At 45.1% G+C, this 25,196-nt stretch overlaps 1 protein-coding gene across 5 annotated transcripts; it reads right to left on the minus strand.

The window, feature by feature from the left end:
- Positions 1–1,645: 1,645 nt before the first annotated feature.
- LOC125749197 (uncharacterized protein C1orf232) lies at positions 1,646–25,196 on the minus strand. Of its 5 annotated transcripts, none has more exons than XR_007399800.1 (5): positions 22,411–25,189; positions 21,310–21,399; positions 20,958–21,157; positions 17,486–17,573; positions 5,612–5,628 (listed from the first exon to the last, which is right to left on the minus strand). XR_007399800.1 is itself a non-coding variant. In XM_049026217.1 (4 exons), the coding sequence occupies exons 1-4, from the start codon at positions 8,088–8,090 to the stop codon at positions 2,666–2,668; spliced, it is 597 nt and encodes a 198-aa protein (XP_048882174.1). In that variant the 5' UTR covers positions 8,091–9,290; the 3' UTR covers positions 1,646–2,665. The 5 variants fall into 5 exon arrangements, 2 of the variants coding, with proteins under 2 accessions (XP_048882174.1, XP_048882173.1); XR_007399798.1 differs by lacking the exon at positions 5,612–5,628 and adding an exon at positions 12,974–16,110 and having other exon boundaries at positions 17,428–17,573; positions 20,487–21,157; positions 22,411–25,196; XR_007399799.1 differs by lacking the exon at positions 5,612–5,628 and adding an exon at positions 12,974–16,110 and having other exon boundaries at positions 20,487–21,157; positions 22,411–25,194.

Below are 25,196 nucleotides of genomic sequence, written 5' to 3' on the forward strand. Positions count from 1 at the left end.
AGCCACTTCCATCCCAGCCCCCCCACGGTGTCATTTCATATCCGCTCCGCTTCCCACATCACGGCTTCCTGTTCCTCTCATGGTTATATCTCCAGACCCCTTCAGATGTCTCGTATATGTTAACATTTTAACTACCACTTATATGGTGTAATGTACAGTGTGTAGTTATGCAATAATAAACAAACTACTCTTCCCTAAATAGAAATATTCTCATTCCATTCCGGCTTTGGGACAAGCACACTATCATGGACCTTTCCGATTCTCTAGCCACATGCTAACCCCCCAGTGGGATAGGTTTTGCTGTACAAACCTTGTTTCTTCAAATCTGCTTCAAAAGCTGTTTTTGATGTCCGGGAAGCAAAGACAGGTCTGGGGGTGGCCTGGGGGGAGTGGGGGGGTGCGGAGTTTGTTATTCTTAATGACAGGAAGTTTGTCCCACGGAAAGCTGAGTGTGTTTTAATCCGCTTGAAAGTCCCTGCTTTTATTATCCCATAATTCCTGTCAGCTCTGCTCCCACTTCCCGGCCCAGGAAGTTCAGAGGAACAACTTGAAAGGTGTGACAATTGAAGCAGACTTCAGACCAGGCGGGATCGCCGGAACTGCGGCCCTGGTGCTGGAAGTCTGCGGATTGCTGCTGTTTTCTTGTTAAGCAGGAGAAGGCAGAGTCAATAGAGACAGGAGAGAGGAGGAAATGGGGGCGTCCGTAATGACTGGAAGGGAGGAAAGAGAGAGAGAGAGAGAGAGAGAGAGAGAGGTAGAGCGAGAGAGAGAGAGAGAGGGAGAGAGGAGGAAATGGGGGGCGTCCGTAATGACTGGAAGGGAGGAAAGAGAGAGAGAGAGAGAGCGAGAGAGAGGGAGAGAGAAGGAAATGGGGGCATCTGTAATGACTGGAAGGGGGGAAAGAGAGAGAGAGAGAGAGAGAGAGAGAGGGAGAGAGAGAGGGAGAGAGAGAGAGAGAGAGAGGGAGAGAGGAGGAAATGGGGGCATCCGTAATGACTGGAAGGGGGGAAGAGAGAGAGGGAGAGAGGGAGAGAGAGGGAGAGAGGAGGAAATGGGGGCATCCATAATGACTGGAAGGGAGGAAAGAGGGAGAGAGAGAGAGGGAGAGAGAGGGAGAGAGGAGGAAATGGGGGCATCCGTAATGACTGGAAGGGGGGAAAGAGAGAGAGAGAGAGAGAGAGAGAGGGAGAGAGATGGAGAGAGACTCTCGGTAGGGGTTTCAAAATCAAGGCCAAAAGCCAAACACAAGATTTTCCAGCAGCATTAATATTATTGATATGAAGCTTGACATTTTATTTTCAGATGGGTTAATAGTCATCATAGTAGCTTATTCCCGCTATGACAAACATTGCCGCAGTTTTAACACAAGTATAGTGCAAGATCTCCCTCTGCTGGTGAGGATATGAATTGAGAGGCAGCCTTGTTCCCATAATTCAGGTGATTCTGCACCATAGGCACTGTCCGCTAGTCATGAATGGGACAGATGATAGTCAAGACGAGACCAGAAAGACCTAGATTTGATCAGAGGGGTTTGGTGTTACCCACAGCAACTCCACATGCGGGTGGGTGGCGGCGGGGGGAGGGGGGAGTGGCGCTAATAAGTTCTCAGAGTGTGAAATGACTCCACAGCATTAAGTGATTTTCAGTGCAACAGCATTTATTGAAACACAGGAGCTGCTCACATTTTGTCACACGAGAACAAAGACAGCTTTTGGGAAGAATGTGCCACAGAGTCGGCTCTCTGCGGACCGGCGGATCAAGGGGCTTGCCACCCCCAGACCCGGGGGCGAGACACCTTCCCATCCATCTCATGCCACCTCTGTTCATCCTGAGCCAAACCGGATGCCGTAGATGTGTTGAAGCCTCGTGAAGGAACATGTGCTACATTTCAGCGGCGGGGGAGCTACTCCATCGTGAAGGTGAAGTGGATCAGACCTCACTCTCTGTCTGCCTTCTCCTCCATAATCTCTCTCTCTCTTCATCTCTCTATAAATCTATCTCTTCCTCCAGCTTTCCTCCTTACTTCATAATCCCTCCCTTCCTCTCTCCATATCTCTTTTTCTCTCCATAACCTCTCTTCCTCCAGTGGGAATGAGGTGCATTGTAAATCTCCCGATGTGCTTTGATGCACAGGCTTTTGCGGGCTGAAACCCAGGGGCCTCTGCTAATCGTGAAATTCTCAGATGATCGGATTGACGCTTTGGGCTTCAAACTGCACCAGCTCCAACCGCAAACGGAAGCAGAAAGAAACGAAAGATCCCTACTTGTTCCAAAAAATCCCAGTGTTTACAGAATATTTCAAACAGTGTCTGCATTTGCTTCCAACTCCATTGCTCCTCTTCCAAGGGCCCCCGACCACGTCAGTGTGCCTCTGCTGTCTGCATATGGACCCCGTTCTTTCCTCAAAGACATCAACATTCACAGCGACAAGTATGTAGGAAAGGACAGCAGCGATGAAGGATCCTATTTAACACACAGTGTCTAGTGCTCTATAAACCACTAATAAACCACTAATGTCACGGTGATCACAGTGATCTATGGAGGACGTGTAAGCGGGGCTGGAAATCTGTGTGCTGGCCGTGGGTGGGATGTGGGACCTTGGAGGCAGGCTGCACCGTGTGCCTCCCCCCCCCCCCATTTCTGGGCCCACCCCCCAGGCCATTGGCTAATTTGTCTTGTTCATGCTCTTGGACTTCAATTCGACCAACTTACTGGTGACAAAGTTCCACTTAAACGGCGTGTCTTCGCTGTTCCCTCCGGGGGAGGCGTGCTTGGAGAAGGCGTTGCCGCTGTCTCCCCCTTCGTTCTCTTGCCTCGCCTGGCTCACCTCCTGGCCATGCCCCCCATCCCCCTCTGGGCCTCCGGCCCCCTCGTCGGCCTTGCCGCCGGCCGCACCCTGTCTCATGGTGGCCGCCTGCTGCCACTTGGTGGCGAAGTTATCCCAGAATCCCGTGTTCTGCTTGCTGGGCGGCGGCTCCTCCGGCTTGATGGCCAGTGGGCTGGGGGACACGGGAAAGGTTAAGAGGCATGGCGTCCACATGTTCTCCCGCGGAAAGCAGAATCGGAGTCAGGGCATTTTTGCCAAATATGTTGGCACACACAGGGAATTTGTCTCCAGTTGTCAATGGCCCACATATAGACAGTACCCATATGGAAAAGGTTTTTAAAAATAACATAAGACTCTGAGTGTTTTACCAAAATCATATAAGTTCTTTATATGACACTGGAAAATAAATTTACCATGCATATTAAATAAATATCATTAGACATGCATGTCCTTTATTCATGTACAGTACATAAAATTAATTTACTGTCAAACATACAAGTCCTACATTCATATACAATCCATATTAAATGTATGTGTCATTGATCATATATGTCCTTTATTCATGTAAAACATTAATTTAATATGTATTTTGTGAAACATAAGTTTGACATTAATGTAAAGTGCATAATAATTGAATGATTTGTCAGTATAAGTTTTTATGTATAATTCATTGAATGAGCTCAATTGACTATTTTGAAATGAAAACATTTTTTCCTCAGTTGATGCATCACTTTATGGTCTGAAAAATTAACACAGTCAAGTTAAATCTTACCGAATTTTCTCATGTTTAATAAAACCAACTGAATGTGGAGAGATCATGCATGTCATTTGTTATAATAATATAAAAGCAATATACATTTTTATTAAAAGACAACAAGCAATTAACATAAAGCCATTTGTTATCCCGTATGATAAAATGTAAAGTTCATGTAAAGGTTTTATGTTTTTCTACAAGCTTTTCTCTTGAGTGTCTTACCTGTCAAGCGTGTTTTTTTAGTATGAATGTGGCCATAATCATACAAGGAAAAACACTGACTTGTGGTAAACATATAAGAAACATCATGTGTTGTCATATATAACTGAAATATATTAATTAAAAATGCTTGATGGCCTTATATGAACCATGGGTAGCTAAAGACACAATTAAAGAGAAGACAAGACAATGATTACAGACCACAGAATGATCGCAAAGAAAGAAAGAAAGAAAGAAAGAAAGGAATGAATGAATGAATGAAAGAATGAATGAGTCGCGCTGGGACAGTGCTGAATTTCACAGTGCCCCAGAGTAATGATCAGCACTTGCTTGGTACCTGACTTACCTGAAGATGCTACATTTTGTCAGCCTACAAACCCATCGGCCCGGTATGTCAGATACCCCTCTGATCCTAACACTCCTCCCAGCGGCAAACCCTGTCTGCCTCTCTTTTGCTTTCTTAGCAGTGACTCTGACATCTAGAGATGGCCTTACATTTCATAAATGTCCACGATTGTGGACTGATGGCTGTCAGGCCCAACAAAGCACTGTACAATAAGTAAGTCCAATGCGATGAAACTTTATCGTGAGAAACAAACAAATATCCACAGCCAAGCTTGTTTCCTGGAGTGATTCGGGCTAAATGCCCCATACCAGAGTGGTTTCGCTGCAGAAGAAGATGGGTCAGATTTCACTTGCCTCCAAGATCACATGACTTCTTCAGATCATGTGACTGGTTTGTTGCGGAAACTGAGGAGAAGATCAGAAGCCGGAGGAGAAAGAGGTCTATCTTACACAAGATGATCCTTATCTGCTGTCACCAGACCATGGCTGGTCGTCCAGACAACCAGTCTTGAGACCCAAGACACCAAATGCAACGCAGTTGCTGAAGCTACAAGTGAGTTTAAATCAGGCTCATTTTAAAGATGCGAGGGCTATTTGTCATGCGCAAGGTATACAGTCAGACTATAACCTGCAGTGAAATGCAGCTCCACGATAATGAAAATAAGACAAAAAGGTAACAATGTAATAAATATAATAAATAAAGAACAGAATTATACTGAGAAAAAAAGAAAAACACTAGTGATGTGCAACACATTTTATAAAAAAAAGTGTGAAGTACATACTAAAGGAGCAAATGTTAAATTATAACCATCGATTAAGTATTTAGTAATCTGGTGCCTTGAGGATAGAAGCTCCATCTGAGCCTCTCAGTTCATTTTTCTACAAGGCTACAATGCCCAATCAGCTTAGGGGGGCGGGGCTTGGCAAGGCGGAGCCTGTGCTCAAAGGGCGGAGTTACTCACTGGTCAGCAGCAGGCTGGGTCTCCGCCTCTAGCAGCTGGTGCTCATCTTCCTTGTTGAAGAGCGCCGACATGCTCTTCCAGCCCCTGGATCCCGCCCCCTGCATCTACGATAAAAGGCAGACAGAGGGGCTGTCTTTCACTGCCCCTACCTACCCTACTAAGGACTTAGACCCACTCTGTGTGCTCATTAGTTCTGGAACCATACCTCTGCTAACTGATGTCGGCGGTGCATTTAGAGAGGCAGTAAGCCATTTTTAATCATCATCATGCCATCGGCTGTAGCATGGGTCCAGTACTTTACACTACAGAGACTGTATGCCAGTGGATCATCTGAATGATGCTCTCTGCACTGTATGAATAGTGTTCTGTGATCCGGTACCTGTTATAGTTCATGTAAAACAGCCACAGGTGGAAGGTTCTGGACTCAGTCCAACTCTTACCTTTTTAGCCAACTGGGACACAGTGTTGGGATTCTCATCCTCCTGGACTGGTGTCAGGTTGCTGTCCGGTTCGCTGCTCTGCTAATAAACAGAGTGTCAATGCACTGTTAATACTCCACCAGCCGTACTGACATTTTCAGCGCGTTGGCTTATTAGTTTTGTAATAATACAATTAGAAAATTATTAGCTTATCTTGTTGCTTTTGCACTGCAGTAAACGTAAAGGCTTATTTTCGGTCACACAAAAAAGACAAATGCATACCTGTGAACTAATTATTGCACCGATAAAAGTAACACTGCCCCCTGTCTCTGTGTACCAGGACCACAGAGCACCCTGAGGGCTGCTGGATCCTGTGAAGCCACAATTTGTGTGTACAAATGAGGAAAAGGGGGGATGTCTGGCTACATCGGAAAAGGAAGGAGGAACATAAAATTAGTCTCTGAAACTGTGTTTCTGTGTTCTGTCTTTGAACGTTGCAGTTTCCGATGAGATTTTAATCATGTCCTGAATGTGGTCGGTTGCATTTCCCTGTGTTTGCGCACCTGTTTGGCGCTGGGTCTAACTTTTGCTCATGTGGCACAATTGTTCGCAGCCTCATTTCATCACAAACATGACAACAGCCAAAACGTCATCACTCAAATCAGACGGTACCTTCAGCCGAATACACTTAATCTACAAGGCTGAGGTCCTCAGACCAAAGACATGGCAGCTTATTAATGCTTTGGTCTGAAAGGCAAAACACAACAAAAATGTTTACCACGGACAGCAGTATTTTCTTCAGAGTAATACACGTAATCATTATTTTCAGTTTAACAGTTGATGATTTGGTTTTATCTAACATGAAAAAGCTGTTAGTTATGTTCCAGGCACTGCACATGAGTTCCTTTCTTTCGGTGCAAATCTTCAGTGTGTACTGGGAACCCAGTCAATTTATACATCCTTAAAATTAAGTTTAGCGTAAGTAGTTGCAACCAGGCCCATGATAGCAGAATGGTGTATGCGCAGGAATGCCTCCCTGCCAGTCAAAGAGTGGCTCTCAATGTGGATGAAGCCGTTATGCATTACAGTGGACTCTGTCACACCTCTCCTTGTGGAGGAAGGTGTGATATCGTGAGAGTTTCTGGATGGTCTTCTGGGCCGATGTCAAGTGTCCCACCAGCAGTGCAGAAATTACTTTGGCGAAAGACTAGTCAACTCGAAAGTACTACAATAGCCCATAGGGGAACATATTTGGTGACTGGTTCCAGGGGGGCCTGGTCAGTCTAGCATATCATCTGTCAGTCACTGTAATGTCATTCTATCCTACATTCCGCTTCTGGTCTACGGTTACAACTAGTTCCACAGAAGATTCGAAGAAGGTCAACACAGCTTTAGGGATCAAATGAAAGGAGGCTCTAGACATACTAAGTAAACCATTGAAGGCTACTGTTGGCAAACAGATCTTTTGGTTTTGAGGCTTTAATCAGTTGTCAGCCCAGTGAGCCATCTAGTTTCCCATAAGCATCTTTGGTAACAATTTACTTAAAACAGCCATCATAATACATTATAGATACCTTCATAATGAATTATAATGCATTCATAAAGTATTATAAACATGGCTATAACTATTTATAAAAAGGCATAACACATTATAGCCATGTTTATTATGCATTATGAATGCTCTATGATGCTCTCATCTATAATGCACTATGGATACCTTCATAATGCATTCTGAATATCAGCATTAGAATCAAGGATGCTTTGTTCTGCATTATGAAGTTATCTGTATTGCATTATAGATCAGAGCTTCATAGAGAATTCACAATACATAATAAACATGGCTATACTGTGTTATGCTTTTTTCAATAGTTATGGCCATGTTTATAATACTTTATGAATGCATTATGATGCATTATGAAGGTATCTATGTATTTTACATGCTTTAATTACTAATTGTAAGCGTTACTGAAACTTTTAAACATCTATCGGCAATGTCTTACCAGCATTCGCAGGCTGTATAGTAGTCTATAGACTTGAAAGAATGAAAATTGACAAATTTTGACTCAACAAAATCTAACATCCAAACGACAACATAATAGAGGCTAACATTCTGCTAAAGATGACATAACAAGTCAGCTGGAAGTTGGAAGGTTTGGTCTGTTGGATTCAAAGAATGTAATAAAAACCTGTGCAAGTATCTGTAGATCCTTCACCACACCACAGCATTCCTAGATATTACACAACCAACAATTATACACACAGAGCATCCAGGGAGAGATACTATGAGCCTGTTCACTTCCAAAGGGAACGTGAACCGCAACAGTCTCCAGCCTGCCCCCCTCCAGCCCCCTCAGCCTTCCCAGCTTCAGCACGACCCAGATGTCAGTTTGGCCGTAGGGCTGTAAGAAGAACGAGCAAGAGAGCAGAGCACCAGACAGGGATAGAGGAAGACCAAGGGAGCACCAGCAGCGTTCAACCTCTACCTCATCCACAGCATCTTCTGACACTTCAGGGTTGATGGTCTTCATAACCTTGCTCTTGTACGTTTTCCAAAGCGGATTCATGTTCACGATAAAAGGGCCTGTGTTTCAGTCTTAATTCCTTAAGGGACTGATGTCCTAGTCATGGACCTACAGACTCAAGCAAAGCTCTACTTCACATGTATACATATATATTCATCTGTGAAGATACAAGAAAACAGAAACTAAGCTGAAGTCCAGAGCTCTTCAGACCAGTGTGGGTGGGAGCCGTCTCATGGTGTCCTGGCCGGGTGTCGTGTCCGAACCCAACGCAGACAGCGCTCCCGTCCAATGTCGAGACTAATGACAGACGAAGACACGCCCACCACGGCTCTGTTACCTGGAGACAGGTATGGGTTTTCTCATGAAACTTTTAGGAGTCCCCTTTTCAATATATGGCAGCCATTGTGACTTTGACAGGAATATGGGATGTGTAATTCTAGCTGTGGAATGGGCACAGCGACCCCAAAAACCGGCCACTCTCATGCCGAGGGCGGGAATGTCTGCACTGTGCTAAGGATGAAGGAAGCACGTGAACCTTCAGAGTTTTGGATGCTGGACGAGAATTTCAACAGTTACATTTCCAAATACTAATCTGATCACCATAAACCACCATACGAGTACCTCACTGTTGCCTGCCCATCTGTTGGCCGAGTAAGCTGGGGTGTAAGACCGGTCTCACCAGGACACGTAACTCAAACCAGTCTGTTAGCCTTCTGCTCACATATCCTACCACGTGTATGGTAACATAAACACTTACATCCATTCAATGCAGGACTGTGTTTTCAGACTCATGTTAGCTTTTACTGTTACAAGTTTTCCTATGCATGAACACTCAGAAATACATCACAGTCATTATTTCTGCTCTATTGCCCTAAGACACCCTCCCGCAACTTCTTATAGATGCTATTGGCGCAGAAATAATGTCATTTAAGGTATCAGCCAATCAGAAAATGGTCTTTTCATCATGGTCTCCTAGCAACCAGACTAAGCTTGATATGTGCTAGGACACAATAAAAGATTGATAGGTATAACCGTGTCAGTCTGCTTTTTCCCTACCAAGAGACAATGGTTCAGAAGGATTATTTAGATTGATAATTATGTTTCTGTTACTGTTCTATCTAGAATATCTACATTTGTAGCACATAAATCTATTTTCATTTTATATCTTTAGACCTCCCCATAAACAAGTCAGCAACCATCCAAGACACTCATGGATTTTTTCACTCAACCACCAGCATGTTTTGTTTAGATAAGCAATACCTCACTGAGATATTTAACTAATCAAATTAATTAATTAAGCGTGCTGCTGGTGAAATTTAGCAAATTCATGGAACAGCTGAGGTGCCTCTGAGGAGATGTTTGAGAGCCTGGATGCTGTTCATCTTTGTTAGATTTTATTGTCTTACTGTTAATTTAATTTGTTCTAATGGGAAAGACACTTACTACCTAGAACAATAACCTCAAACATTTTATTTGAAGTGACTCTGGAGACAAGGAAGCAATAATCACATTAAAAGCGCAGAGCGCTTAGTGAATCTGCTATATGAAATACTACAGCATTACTCTACATCACAGGAGTACGGCACACAGAAAATATCACAGAACAACACTTTAAGAGCCAATTAACTATCCATTGAACAACTACATACATAAAAAACCTGATACTATAGCCAAAACAAAGTTCTTAATTTACACAGATATCCTAGCATGAAGACAGAATGCTGTTGAGACTATTTACTCCATCCTTGTCAGTCCTCCATTTGCAGATAGCCTCCTGGATGAATAATGACACTCCAGTGGGAGTAACTACAGGCACAACATGAGATACAGGCTGTCAACCTGATCCTTCACTGCTCCCGGCCGCTGAACCCTCCACAGACCACTGGCAGTTCCTCAAATTGCAGATATTTCCATGCCACATCCTCGAAATTGTGACAGAGTTTGCTATCCCTCTAGAGGAGGCTGGGCTGCCTGGCAGCAGCCAGCTGTCAGCTTACTTCCCTGGGTGATATTTACAAAGTACGTCTCATAAACTGCTTTAGAGGTGTCTTCTCCCATCCAAAGAGCCTGTTTTATGTTACCATAAAAACTATGATAATCTGTAATATTATGAGAAGATACAGCACTGGCTACCCTATAAATCTACAAAAATGTGTAAATTTAACATCTACTAATACAACTGCAGCTGATTGATGTCGACATAAATGCTATCAGGAGAACCACCGGGACACAATTCAGTCACTGGCAGCTTCAATTCACTTCATACTGCTCAGTCAGACCTCTGGTTTTGGTATTGGGAAGTCCACAGCTCCAAACCCAGCAGGTCCCAGTCCACCCCTGACCCATGACCAAACAAACATGACCGCGTGAGCTCAGCTTTCAGTCTTCTTGGAAAAGCGGCCTGCATTATTCACGAAGACCCAACACTGCAGTTCAGATCTCAAAATAGAGCCCAGTTCTGCTCCCTCGCACCAGTTGTCAGGGAGTCATCAGCCAATCACAAGTCCCCGTCCCGCTTTCGCCACTGGAACCATAACCATTTGTGTGAATGTGCAAATTCACACAAAGCTTTAGTCTACCTGTATACCCTGGAAGGCGTGTCATGTGTAAGTTGTGTGCTACAGCTCTGGAAAAAATTAAGAGACCACAGCAAAATTTTCAGTTCCATTCATTTCTTAATTAATGGCTGTGCTCCTGTTTACGTGATATACAGAGCTTGGCTCTTCCCTGCTTTTCATGCATGAAGAGCTTCTCCTTGCTTATAAGCATCCTAGCCCTAACTGTCCTAGCAGGGCACTTCACACCACTTAACTATGGCTTCATGGCACTATTTCCATTCTTTTTGAAGGTCACTTGAGGTCATCCTCCAATTTATGAGGCTCTCCTGGATAAATTAACGGTCATCTCTGGCATTAGAAAGACGCTTCTTGCCCTCTACCTGGCTGGTTACTGGTCATTGCCAGTGTCTCCTGCTTCACCTTCACCTTGTGTACTGCTGTCTTAGAAAATCTGAGCCTGTAAGCAGCCTGCCTCACAGTGTAGCCGCCTGCCAGCAAAATCAGGGTTAAACCAGGAATTAAAAATGCAGACAATCCCTAGAGCAAGTGGGAGTCAAGGGCCTCGTTCAGGAGTCCAGTGGTAGAGACATTCTGCCGATCCTGGGCTTTGAACCATTGAGCTTCCTATCACAGATACAGCATGCTGATCCACTGAGACACACAGCACACACACTGTTCCCATTACTGACTGCTTGTTAAGGTTACTGGTTCATTTACTATTGGTCCCTCTCTTGGATCAGTGCTCGGACCTCCACACGGGGCTGTATCGGCTACCTCCCTCTTTGGATTTATGGTCAGTAAGATGACAGTGTCTGTGATGTCATCTCTATAAAGGATATTACTTATATGTGTCCATGAAAGCTTTTTACATCTTTATACTACAGGCACTCTGCTATCCAGACCTCTCATTGCCTTCACAGAATTACGACCTTCCTCGGTGATGCCTCACACTCTGGGCACCATTTGTTCCAACTTCTGCCATCCGGTAGAAAGTACCATCAAAGTCCACACTAACAAACTTAAGTACAGTTTTTACCCCAGTGTGGTAACTGGGCTGATGACTGTTCTCCTTGGCTGCTCCAGACCCTTTCACGTCTGTCACATGTGCACAGGGGGAACCTGCTCTCATCTGTGAAAAGCACAGGGTGCCAGTGGCGGACCTGCAAATTCTGGTATTTCATGGCAAATGCCAGTCGAGCTCCACGGTGCCAGGCAGTGAGCACAAGGCCCATTAGAGGATGTCAAGCCTTCAGTCCACCCTCATGAAGTCTGTTTCTGATTGTTTGGTCATAGGCATACACACCAGTGGCCTGCTGGAGGTCATTTTGTAGAGGTCTGGCAGTGCTCATCCTGTTCCTCCTTGCACAAAGGAGCAGATACTCCTGCTGATGGGTTAAGGACCTTCTACGGCCCTGTCCAGCTCTCCTTGAGTATCTGCCTGTCTCCTGGAATCTCCTCCATGCCCCTGAGACTGTGCTGGGAGACACAGCAAACCTTCTGGCAATGGCACGTATTGATGCACCATCCTGGAGGAAGTGGACTACCTGTGCAACCTCTGTAGGGTCCCGGTATCATCTCATGCTAATTTCATTGCCATCAAAGCAGCTGAAACTGATTAACAAACCACTTCTGCTACTTAACTAACTAGATCAAAATCCCAGAAGTTTAACTGACTTAATACTAAACTCTGATTAAAAACGGTTCCTTTACTTTTTTAGCAGCGTACTTTGCACATATTTATTCATTTGAATGTATTTACTGTTACTTTAATTTTTATTTTGTGTATATTGGTAAATGTTACATGTTTTGTCCTGACCTATGTTTTGTTGCTACCCCTGGGGAGCCGCTATCCCAGTGTCGTTGTATTATCATGTACAATGACAACTGAAGAGTTGAATCTGAATCTACACCAATGGAATAAAAATGTGAGAGAGGATCTTTTGGTGTCAATACAGAAAGTGACCACCAGATGTCACCAAAGCAGCCATCTTCCCATCACATTCAACTATGTTGTATGTCCCCGTTTTTCACTGAAGCAAACATGAACAAGATGTACAGAACATATCATTCAACACCAGAGGTCTCAGACTACTGACCCACAGGCCAGATCTGGCCTGACAGAAGGTTTTATATGGCCCGTTGCATGTTATTAATTCATTATTAATTAGCTTTTATTTTATAGTTTGTAAATTTTCATTTAAGTGATGTCCATATACTGGCTTTCTTACAGATTAGCAAAATACAGATGTTACACAGATTTTGTCTCTCTCATTTACACTCTCGAGTACCTCAATTACAAGACAATCGGCCATTTTATGCAAGTACATGAGATGGGCCTTAACTTTCTATAACTTGTAAGGGTGCAAGTTTAGCAGATCTTCTAAAGTCATTTATTACTTGAATAGTTTAACACGATTGACTCAGATAATGCACCACATGTGTGACTCACATCCACGGTTAGACCCCTGATCCACACATTCCCCTCACATATGGTGGCAAGTAAACTTTCTTTATATAATTCTCCAGTAATGACGGAGTACTACATCATAAAAACACCACGTGCAGAATGACGGAGTATCATGCTATAAAAACACCATGTGCAGAATGACGGAGTACCACGACATAAAAACACCATGTGCAGAATTCTAAGGGTGAAGTGACAATGTCAGGTCAGGGATTTTCTGTCTGAACGCTGGTAATTTTCCCCACTTAAGGTGCCCAGAGAATACACACATACACAGAAGTTTATAATATCTTTGTAGGTACTCTCCATTTCTATGGTGAAAACTCTAATCCCAACATGACGACCTTAACCCCTACCCAGCCCTAACCTTACTTATAAATAACCCAACAAAATAGTAGACTCTTGCCATTTTTAGTTTATTGACTGCATTCACCGATATTTGTGGCGACCTGAAAAAACTGTCCCCACAACATGAAAACACAGACACACACACATGTAGGGTATACCTATCCTTATGGGGCCCACTCATTCACTTCTATGGGATAAATGATTACGCTAACTATGACAACCTTAACCCCCACCCTGCCCTAACCATAACCATAAGTATCCAAGCAAAATACAAGAGTTTTTGCATTTTTAGTTTTTTCATAGCAGTCACCGATTTTTATAAAATAGAGTTTTCCCTTATGGGGACCAGGAAACCGGTCCCCATAAGGGAAAAAAAACTGATATTTATCACGTTATGGAGACATTGTGTCCCCAAAAGGATAGGTATACCTGCTCACACACACACACACACACACACACACACAGAGCCCCCAAGCTGAGCGGGACACTGTGTAAAAACAGCAGGCAGATCCTTTCTGCTCCTGCCCTGCTCCTTCCGCATCCCCAGCTCCCCGGCACTGAGTGAATGTCTGGCCCTGTGTTTCACACGCTCGCTCTCCTGTTGCTTTCCTTTGGCTCATGGCCATGCTGACCGACTCCCCATAGTCCTTCTGCCATGGTGAGGTGCCCTGTTACAGGCCTCAGGTGACATTCCCGCAGGAACATTTCCAGCTTTCCAATGATGACATGGAATTGAATTTACAGGATAAAGAATAATTACGGCATCTTAAATAAAAATAATATCTAAGTGCTGTATTATGTTGACTTCATAAATAGTAAATCAACCCACACAAATGCCAACTTCTCAGCTGGATGAGTTAGATCTGCAGACCCATTTATGATCTAGCATTCCTGTGTTCAGCAGTGTACTCGGTTACCCTCCCTGCACCAGGCCCAGGCACTGTGGAGCCTTCAGACTCCCACATAGTACCAGCTTCCAGAAGGTCCCGTCACCATCATGTCTGTTCCACAGGCCCCCTGTTCACAGGACAGTAATCCACAATCAATAAAGCTAGAACCAAATATGGGGAGGAGGGTTAGATAAATAACAAGAGGTGGATGGAGATGTGGTCTGATGGTACACATTCCTTTTCATCGTCATGGTAACACCAGTGATCCACAATCCAGTGCCTGTATTCACAATTCACTTCTGCATAACCTTCAAGGTGTCACCTAGCTACAGTCCAAAAAGTATAGCAGAGGTACTGTGTAGCCAGGAGTGTTGGGGGGGGTATGCAGGGTCTCATGCTTGCCCTGTAATCCAGGCAGAGGCAGTTAACACATTCCACTCGTTCTTATCCCCTCTGTTGCCCCTTGACCCTTAGCACACCAGTGCTCAAATTCGAGCGAGTAGCTTTCTATGGCGAAATAACAGCATGCCGACTGACATGACGGGTTTCCCCACTTTCCTAGAGGCCAGATCTGTCCGTAGTGATGCCTGTTCATTTTTTTAGGGAGATTCACAAGAGTGCCGCTATATTTTCAGCAGTGTTGACCTTGGCTTTGCCCTCCTGGCAGACCTAGAGGCTGGTGGTAAAAAAACTCACTGGAGAAGATCTGCATGAAACCAGTAAAACACCATGGGAACCTGATAAGCACTTACATCCAAATCATCCACCCCACACTGGTTAACAGCACACATGTAAAGCAATGCATGAAGGTCCTTCATGAACACCCATAATAAGCCTTGCTTACTGAATTTAAAGGGACAGTTCACCCTAAAGCTAAAAAAAGATATTTTAGAGGGGCTTTAGTGCTATATATCATCTAGGTCCCCGGTTGCCAACTCTCACGCATCTGGCGTGACACTCACACTTTCTGCAAATGTACATTACTTCATTATAAACTTAAGATTAGCGACATCTAAAGCATTGCGGTACCTTGAAAACCCTACAGACTATTTACAGTATAAGGTAATATAATTCTTACATACATAAAAATGTGTGTGCAGACATGTCTGGAATTGAAAATCTCATGCCAGCCAGCTGGCAAAAGTCAATCCTGTAGGTTGTTCTACTTGGAGAAGATTAATTTTGGAGATATCAGTTGTAGAGATGTTGGGCTTCTCACAAATAAAATGGAGTTCGGTAGAAAAAAATACCTGATGCAGATTAGGAAGCTGTGCTGTCAGAATGCAGTGCTACCTTCCCATTTGCTCCGCTGGATACTTGTACAAGCGTAAACTTGTAGAGAAGCAGACAGCCAGTGGCAAAACCCACGGGCATCTGCGGCTGTATGCCTGGACGCACTGTGTCCGCTCTTAGCTTTTTTTTGCTTCATTATGCCTGCAACAGGGCGGCATGGTGATGCAGTGGTTAGCACTGTTGCCTCACACCTCTGGGACCCGGGTTCGAGTCTCCGCCTGGGTCACATGTGTGTGGAGTTTGCATGTTCTCCCCATGTCGTCGTGGGGTTTCCTCCGGGTACTCCGGTTTCCCCCCACAGCCCAAAAATATGCTGAGGCTAATTGGAGTTGCTAAATTACCCGTAGGAGTGCGTGTGTGAGAGATTGGTGTGTGAGTGTGCCCTGCGATGGGCTGGCCCCCCCATCTTGGGTTGTTCCCTGCCTCGTGCCCATTGCTTCCGGGATAGGCTCCGGACCCCCTCCGCGACCCAGTAGGATAAGCGGTTTGGAAAATGGATGGATGGATGCCTGCAACAGAAATGTAAAAAGAGCAGTCGAGCTGCTGACTTTTTGTGACTCAAAATCAAGATCACAATTTTCTTAGTATACAAAGTTGCTCAATGTTCAGAGTTAGCAGCAGCAGAGCTAAAAACACAACAACTGAAATAACATGAGAGCACTGGACAAACAGCCACTTTCCGTGGTGGAAGACGAGGGATTTCATTGGCTCATTCATCACTTTTAAAGGCCTCAGGACACCGGCCTGTGAAATATCTATAATCCATAGATTGATCTTTCGTTTAACACAGAATTTTAAAAATGATGTAACGTCATTCCATGCCAACCAGGTCAGCAAATTTCACCACCATTGGCGATATTACACAAAAATAAATCAGTTATCGATATCTGTCAAAATTTCACATTAATGCACCACAAACTATATGATTGTTACGGATCTAGGACTGGCACATCACATTAACTTTGCAGAAGAGAAAGGGAACATTCCAGTTTTTTTTCCAGACAACTCATTTCCAAATGCAACTAATACTAAAAATAAACTTTACCTGCCTTGTATTATAACACCTGTTTTTTGTAGCCCCTCCTCCTCTCTCTCAGTGCAACGCAGCGCTGTCACAATAGGCATGTCAGATACAGTATGTGTGTGTGGCTTATATATCGATTACATTGTGCAGACCAAATGCCCCCACAATGTAATAAAAACCTGTCATTTTCACATTGTGGGGAACATTATTTTGGTTACCTGAATTTTATAAAAGTTTGTAACTGCAATCAAAAAAGTAAAAGCATCAAGTCTTGTATGTTGTTTGGTTACTTATGGTTAATGTTAGGGCTGGATAGGGGATAAGGTTGTCTTTGTTAGGATTAGGGTTTTGCCCATAGAAATGAAAGATGGATATGGATACCTAATGTGTGTGTTGGGGGGAGGGATGGGTCAAATAATCCTGCAGGTCCCCCTGGCAAGATCTCAAACTACTTTCCATATAATCAACTTCGTCCGCCACACATGTGAAAAGCTAAGAAGACACTCCATGACCACCCCTGACACCCCGAATACATTTCACTGCCAAAAGGTCAGGAAGACAGAAAAGGCTATAAAAGACACAATCTGCTTCTGTAATGTGGTCATGTGACTGTGATTGACCTATGGCATGGATTTTTTTGTGGCTATGTTTTAGGTATTCACGGTGCACCAATGTAAATTACACTAACTAAACCGAAAATAACTGAGCAATCCGGGACCTGTTGTGACAGTTTGCTTGTCCAACCGGCATGCTCCTCGGTCAGCTGTCAGCCCTATTGGTTGCTATCTATGCTCTAACCCACCCCGCCTGCAGCTGTCTGCCTGCAGGTCACCACAGCTTCTCTGGATGACTTTCAGCACCTGTCGCTCCACAGCCGGGGATCACAGCAGACCGTCGGAATTCCATGTAGGACACAATGGAACTGACCAGGATATGAAATGCTGAATTCTGAAACAGGAGGAGAAGCACAGAGTTAGTGTCCATTAAATAAAACTAGTATCTCTGGCCCTTTAATGTGGAGAAGCCAGTCAGGCATGAAGAGTAGTTACAGAACGAGGTGCTTGGCCAAGCAGAAAACAGCACTTACGCAACACCCAATAAAATTAAAGACATTCACGTTGCTCTCAAAAGATGGCATACAGTGTCAGACCCTGAGGTACCTGACAGCTTTCGTAAACATTTTAATGCCTTAGCTTGTGCTAACATGCAGAGGACATGTTAAAATAATCTAATATATAATAACACAGAGCAGAGGGGCACGGTAATATGTAGTAATACTTTGGTCTCTCTTGTAAGTCCCTGTCAGTGGTGGCATAGAACATTTTGTCGAGGAAGCTTGTGCCATCCATGATGCCTGTGCATCATGCCCACTGTCAATGAAAGCTGGGTGATGATGAGAAATTGAGCGCGTATTGAACCCACAGCACGTCGTGTTTGCGCTAATCAGAAGACTATGAAGGAGGATCAATGAAATGAGGGTCACGGGGTCACCAGGGTCGCTCTCAGGTGCCAGTGATCACACCCCAAGATGGCTGAGTGACCACTGACCACAAGTAACCTTAACCAGCACACGCTAATCCCCTCCTAATCCCTGAGGACCTCCATGAAAAAGGAAGAGGCTCTCACAGAAAACCCACAAGGCCGCAAAGTTCTAACGAATAGCTGTACCTCAGGCTGGCCTGAAGCCTCCGACAGACAAGCCAATCAGAAAGGCACACAAGGCACATTATCCCCAATACCTACGAATTTGAATTCACACTCCATTTTCCTGAACACTGGTGTACTGAAACAAACAACCTTCAGGTTTTATTGTCACATGTGTTCCAAGGAACACAAGGAAATTCTTATGCTGCATTTGCAGGGTAGGGCATCAGGGGACAGGACAAAAAATAGTCTAAAAGTGGGTAAGACAATCCATAGGACAAACAATCAGAAGATGGATGCATGGATAGTGTCCGGTGTCATTCGATCTATGTTCCTACCCTCATCGGTGTTACACGTTCAGGGTAGTGACTAAAACAATATCACAGATACAACTGGCAGAAATGAGTTTCCTCCACTGGGTGTCTGGGCTCAGCCTTAGAGATAGAGGGAGGAGCTTGAACATTCAGGAGGAGCTCAATTTAAAACCGCTGTTCCTTCGCCTCAAAAGGAACTAGTTTTGGTGCTCTGGGCATATCCAACCAGGAGGAGACCCAAGACACGCTGGAGAGACTCTCTCTCGGCTAGCCTGGGAACACTTTGATATTCCCCCAGAGGAGCTGGAGGTAGCTGGGGGAGGGACGGCTGGACATCTTTGCTCAGACTGCTGACGCCTTGTATTGGATAAGAAGTGGACAATGGATCAACGAATAGAATCAAAGACATTTATAAAGTAAAACTACATTTAATGTACCATGTTTTTGATTTAACCACAGATTTTAAAATCATTCATGCTAAAATATGGTCCACGATTACGCGCATGGACTAAAACTCATTAATTAGATTAGAGAAGAAGCAAACAGACTCCCAAGCCTTACGTTAAAATCTTTATTAAAAACAGATAAGAACATATCCCAGAGGGGGCCTCTCCCCTCCCCTCTGGGAACTGAAAAACCATTAAAAGAACACTTTCAGACAGCAGCCTGTCCAATCAGGGCAGAATGAAGTTGGCTGGTGGTCAATAAGACTGGAGCCGCCATATTAAAAAACATATTACCTTCACGGAGCTGTACAAAGCGGTCACAGCCTAAGGTCTGGGAGAGACATCGTGCACAGCTCGCAGGCTACACACAAACATTAAACTCAATCCTCTCTGATCCCAAAATCTTTTGGGATCTCCTCACAATCACAAACCAACATCCTGACAGTCTCACCATGCAGAACTTTCAAGTTACAGCTAAACAGGATTTCAAAACAGGTTCAAGTACTTCCTCAAATCGCCAAAAATGCTAATGAAACTATAATGGGACCCCCCAAATGTGAAATTATTCCAGTTACACTGGCCATCTCTTGTATCACCACTGGGGGTCCCATTTCCACAACTCTTATCTGGGTCAACTGAAATACCGTCCAGCGGTAGCCAATAGGATCACCGCTCTGCCATTCCAGCCGGCTTAGTGATTCAGAAGCTTACAGCCCATCGCACAGCATCACATCAGCTGGCGGGCCTCTTGGGTCCTGCCCACAGAACGCCCCACTCCCCCCGCGACTCCCAGACAGCACTGGCTGGCTGTAGGGAGGCGCCTGAGTCAGGCTACACAGCACTGCAGCTATTCCATAAATTTTTCGTGTGTGTGTGTGTGTTGTTTTGGGAGTAACACATACACCAAGCAGTGCCTCCCGGTTAGTGTGCAGTAACATTGATGGACACAAAGCACATGCACCTACACACACTACATTTCTAAAAAGCTACTTAACCAGTTTGCATTAAAAACCCAATAAAAATATCAAACATATAACCAGAATCTACAGTAAATGTGAGCGTCTTTGCAGGCGGACTTCAGCAGACTGACACGGTACGCCTGGGTTACAGACAGGCGGAATCGCTGGCACCCACAGCTCCAGCCCCACCCCCCATCTCTGCCCACTTCCTCTCAGATGGCACGCTCTCGCAGAGCCATGCAGGAAGAACGCGGCAGCAGTGACCAGCTCCAGAGCACATGTGCAGAGGCAAACACAAACAAAAAACAAACAAGTGCAACCCCTTTAAAAGCTGGGCAGCTCGTACACTAGACCATGAAGATCCTCTCTTCACATGTATAGGTCATAGCTTTATTTCACAGTTTTAAAACATATAGATAATACAGCAGACATCATATTATCTCATTCTAAATCATCATCTCCACACCCATGCAGAATCTTCGTAGCGTGACTCTGTACCTCTGCAGTCTTGCAGATAGTCTTGCTTTTAATAGACAGTTGAAACAGATTTCACACCAAATGGGAAACGGGAAAGAGGCTGATTGTCGCCGCCCTGGTGGTGAACAAGCCCCCCTTCATTTCAGCATGACTGGGATCCTCAGGCTGACACTGTGTCTGAGACGCAGCCGATTTCTTCTGTTACGTTTTCAATATTGACCAGTCACTGTCTTGTCTTCATAGTATAGACCAGGAACTCAGTAAAGCTCCATTAAAATCACTTTACACAAACTAAAAGATGGTGTGTGTGTGGGGGGGGCATTCCTCAAAAGTACCCCTATTTCTAAAGTTGCTCAAAATTCCAGAACAGAAGTGAAATTTTGCTCCAAGTGTGGAGAGGCCTGCAAGCAGCTTTCAATGGCGATTTTTAAGTTGGTTTGCCAAAACCAAGGAGTCCCAAGTAAGCACCCCCCTGGATGATGAGGTGCTCACGTCGACAGTAGCTGCGAAGAGCAGGGAGGCAGAGCGGCTCAGGAGGGGGGGCCTCAGGCAGTCGGCCCGTTGTGCACCGTCTCCGTCATCCGCCGTGCACTGTAGTAGGACAGGCTGAGGCCCATGGTGGCCAGCAGGGCAGCGAGCTGGTTTATACCTCGGTCCGGGGGCGGGGTCCGCACCTCACCTGCCACCTGCCGCTGTTGAAGGGATACTGTAAATTAGTGGATCGAACTGGCACAGAACGCCTGGCCCTCCCTCCACATTCATGTTCCCTTCACATTTTGCTTTAATATTGCACCCCACTGCTATCAACATCATTTGCCTGCACCGCCAGCAGAGGTGCACTGACCTGGAGGAGTCTGAAGTATCCCGGAGTGAGACGCCCAAGCCTGAGTATCATGGTTCCAGCACGGCAAGATCACTGCAGCACAGCTCTGATCTGTGGGAGGGAGACGGCACCCAAGGTCAGGCTACTCCCCTGCACAGCAGTATATCAGCCTCGCCTCACAGAGTAAACCCCATCGGTGTTACGAGGCAGAAACTGGGGCTAGGCTGGGCCTCACACCACCCCAAAGAATGCAGTCACTCGCCCCCCTCCCTCTCTGGTCAGGAACACTTGATGCCTCAGGCCAACATGAGCATCAAAATCCCCCCACTCTCCCACCCCCTCTTTGACCTGTACCATATCCCTACAGACTGACCAATCAGATCAGACGGCATGACCACACCAGTCCCTTTACATCTGGTCCTGCTTTGGACCAACACCGCCCTATCACATTTTATGAATGCACTGAATTAAACACGCAAGCCTGAACTGGATTCAATAAGCAACAACAGAGCTTTCATTCAAGTCCAATTAACCACTCTGGTGAAAAAAAAAAGAAATATTAAGGCAGGCTTCAGACCGAACGGTTTCCCCCACGATTCATAATTGCCGACTTCAGTTAAAGAAAAGGAACTTTCTGACCGAACAACAGAAAGCTGCTCGAAAAAGCAATAATTTGGATTCTGAAGAAATCTGCCCAGAGCTCCGGAGATCCAGATTATCAGCAGATGGGGAACTGACTCGGCACTGTGGAGTTATGCATTAACCCAGCTGAGGAGACTGAGGTACTCGTTTACCCGGGACGACTATCGAGAGGAGAGCAGGACCAGCCGTATCCATAAAACTCCATCTACCTCCAAGAAGTTGGCAGCGTAACATATGTGGGAACGGGGGGGGTCATTTTAACATTCCATAAACCTAACTATATAGCGCTGTGGTTCAGGTGTGAAAATTCAATATCTAAATCACACAAAAATGAAATCCCATGGAACATTTCAGGAATTCAAGCAGGTTCAAGGAAGGAGTCGAGTACCCAGCTGTGTGTATATGAGTGCGTGCATGTGTGTGTGTGTGTGTGTGTGGGAGGGGGGGTTAAGAAAAGGGGAAGACCCTTAGAATTCTCACCTTCAACAGGCTGTTGGGGACCACCGGTTCTCCACACAGGCCCGCCTCCCCACCAACTAAAAGCCCCTGACAGCAGATAACATCCCAGAGCTCAGCGAAAACTCGTCGTACTGAGTGGGCTCCACCTCACGCTCCGCCCTTTTATACAACCTACCCCATCCAACCAGAAGGGCAGGCTCACGCACGCGCTCACACAAACCGACACACTCACAGAGATGTCAGCACATGTCACTTTATCGGCAGACACACCTCCAAAGTCATCAGAAGAGACTCTCTCATCTAGTAGGCACATGGGAATGTGGTTTTGTGAGGTTTGGGGGGTTACAACAAGCCTGAAAACATGATTGCATCAAAGAGCTATGGAGAGTTTCTGAGATAACCACAGTACCTTAGCTGACCCACTAGGCTAGTGGAAAGCAGAAAGCAGATTTGCGGAAAGCAGCCAGAGGGAGGACCGGGATGTCTGGTCACATGACTAGCGACCACCATAGAGGGCCAGGCAGGCCACATGTGTTGTGACATCACAGCAGGCATGCCCATTCCGGTCTGCCTGCAGGTCACGCAACCAAAATGGCTCCTTTACCGAAAGCCTAAATTGCGTATAGTGAATCAAGCGACTACATCTAATGCAATGTGACAGCGCCGACTATGCCTGGAGCCAGAAACCCAACCCATGCATAAATGTAAAACTCAGCACGAACCAGACAGTCGTTTGACCACCGAGCAATGTGGTAAAATACAGCTACACAGCCCATTGCAGCATAGGTTCTGTGCTACATGCGCCCCCACCCCAGTTAACTCTGTGACCTTCTTTCACAGAGCAACACACCAACATGGCATCAATATAGTCACACCTGTCACCTGAGGCTATTGACATGTTTGCACCTCACGAAAGGAGCACCCATAGAAGAAAAGCGAAAGAACTCAGTTTTCCATCAAACACGACCATGTAAGGTGGGTGGAGGAGCAGGTGTCTGGTGAGCCTCCCTAAAATTCATTAAGGGGACTGGTTGCGTGCCTTTGACACAAACCGTTTAGCAGATTAAATCCAGTAACACCTTGAGGGTGCAAAAACATCAGTACTTTTTTTTTTTAATTAAACGTGCATCTCGCATCTCTACTTTTAAGAAAAAAATACTACGTCAATTATACTCAATATAAATGTGCTAGTGTGGTTAATGAAACATTTCCAGCTGCCTGTGCACATCACCCAAAAAAACCCAGAATGCAGCCCCCCCGGTCAGGAACACTTGATGCCTCAGGCCAACATGAGCATCAAAATACTCCCACTCTCCCACCCCCCCTGTGACCTGTACCTTCTCCCTACAGACTGACCAATCAGATCAGACGGCATGATCACACCAGTCCCTTCACATCTGGTCCTGCTTTGGACCAACACCGCCCTATCACATTTCATGAATGCACTGATTTAAACACACAAGCCTGAACTGGATTCAATAAGCAACAGAGCTTTCACGAAACATTTCCAGCTGCCCATGCATATGGCATATGGGTGTGTGACCTCACTCTGGGTTCCTTGCCCATCCCCCACACTTTCCCCAACCCAGTGAAATGCAGATCAGCTCAAATGGAAGCTCTAATTGCCTCTGATGCCTGCATAGGTGTGGGTGAAGATGACCAGGAAGCCAATGAGAGGCCTATGAAAAACAGCCATGTCTCCCTTACATACTGCCTTGTCTCACCACACCCCACTGAAGGATTTCCACTCCTCTGAACAGTAAGTGCCTGTGCTGTTATGACAAGAAATTACAGTGCATTTTAACCTATATACCACAACGGCATACTTGCGTACCAGTTATGTCAGTCCCTACCTATATGATCAAATTAGTTTAGCTAACAAGTACAAAGATGGGGGTGGGACTAGAGCCTACTAGTATAGGACACTAAGCATTGGTACCCCTGGGGTTCCAATGAGATTACAGTCCATCTCTGGGCAGACATGGAGGATTGCTGGGCAAAAGCAGAGTACTCAGAGGGAACCGACTTAGCGGGGCAAGAACACGAAAACTACACGAACTGATTAGATTACTGAACTAAATTTAAATATTTTACACACAGTGGAGGTCCCTGGATAACTTAAAAGTAAACAAGCGGAATTAGGTTTTTCTCTAATGATTCACAAACAGGCACCATACATTTTAAAAAGTTAACATCCTGCTTAAGATAAGCTAGATGTTTTCCGGACAACAACATTCGGAGAGACACTTTGCCCCAGCTAAAGTAACTGGTTTCATAACATCTTTACGCACGAGCCCCATACTTAAACTACAGCAAACCTGAAAAAAGAAAAAAATAATAAAACAACTAATCTCCGGTTAACAAGAATTGTTGCGTAAAAGAGAGACTGAAAAAAGCCAATGAATGAAATTACACATTAAGAGTAGCCAAAGCGCCAAATTCCCTCCTTTCGCTGACTGCCAAACCGACCAAAGGTCCTAGGGTTCATGGTCTCAAGGTTGGGTACTAATATGCCAGTTCAGCGACGATTAAACACACTGCTAGACCAGGAATTACACCACTTATCAGGATTCAGCGGGGAACCTCCTCTTGATCTACGTGCCCCTCCCGTACTTCTACTTTAATCTAAAATAAACGCCCCCAGCCCGCAGGGAAAACATCAGACGCGAAATAAGTTAAACTGGAATCATAGAAAACGCCCCATACCGCCGAATCGTTTGCACTAAAATGAGGAGCAGTGGGACAAGATTCAAACGCAAGTGACGGTTACGATCGGCTAGTGACAAAATTACCAGACGAACGAACTA

The sequence above is a fragment of the Brienomyrus brachyistius genome, chromosome 9, assembly GCF_023856365.1.
Source record: "Brienomyrus brachyistius isolate T26 chromosome 9, BBRACH_0.4, whole genome shotgun sequence".
Taxonomy (NCBI): Eukaryota; Metazoa; Chordata; class Actinopteri; order Osteoglossiformes; family Mormyridae; genus Brienomyrus; species Brienomyrus brachyistius.

Coding starts and splice junctions, on each gene's coding strand:
- LOC125749197 (XM_049026216.1), bottom strand. CDS start 8,090: ATGAATCCGCTTTGGAAAACGTACAAGAGCAAGGTTATGAAGACCATC. Junction 5,629..8,009: donor CAGAAGATGCTGTGGATGAG/GTAGAGGTTGAA, acceptor TCTGTTTATTAG/CAGAGCAGCGAACCGGACAG. Junction 5,212..5,547: donor TGTCCCAGTTGGCTAAAAAG/GTAAGAGTTGGA, acceptor CTTTTATCGTAG/ATGCAGGGGGCGGGATCCAG.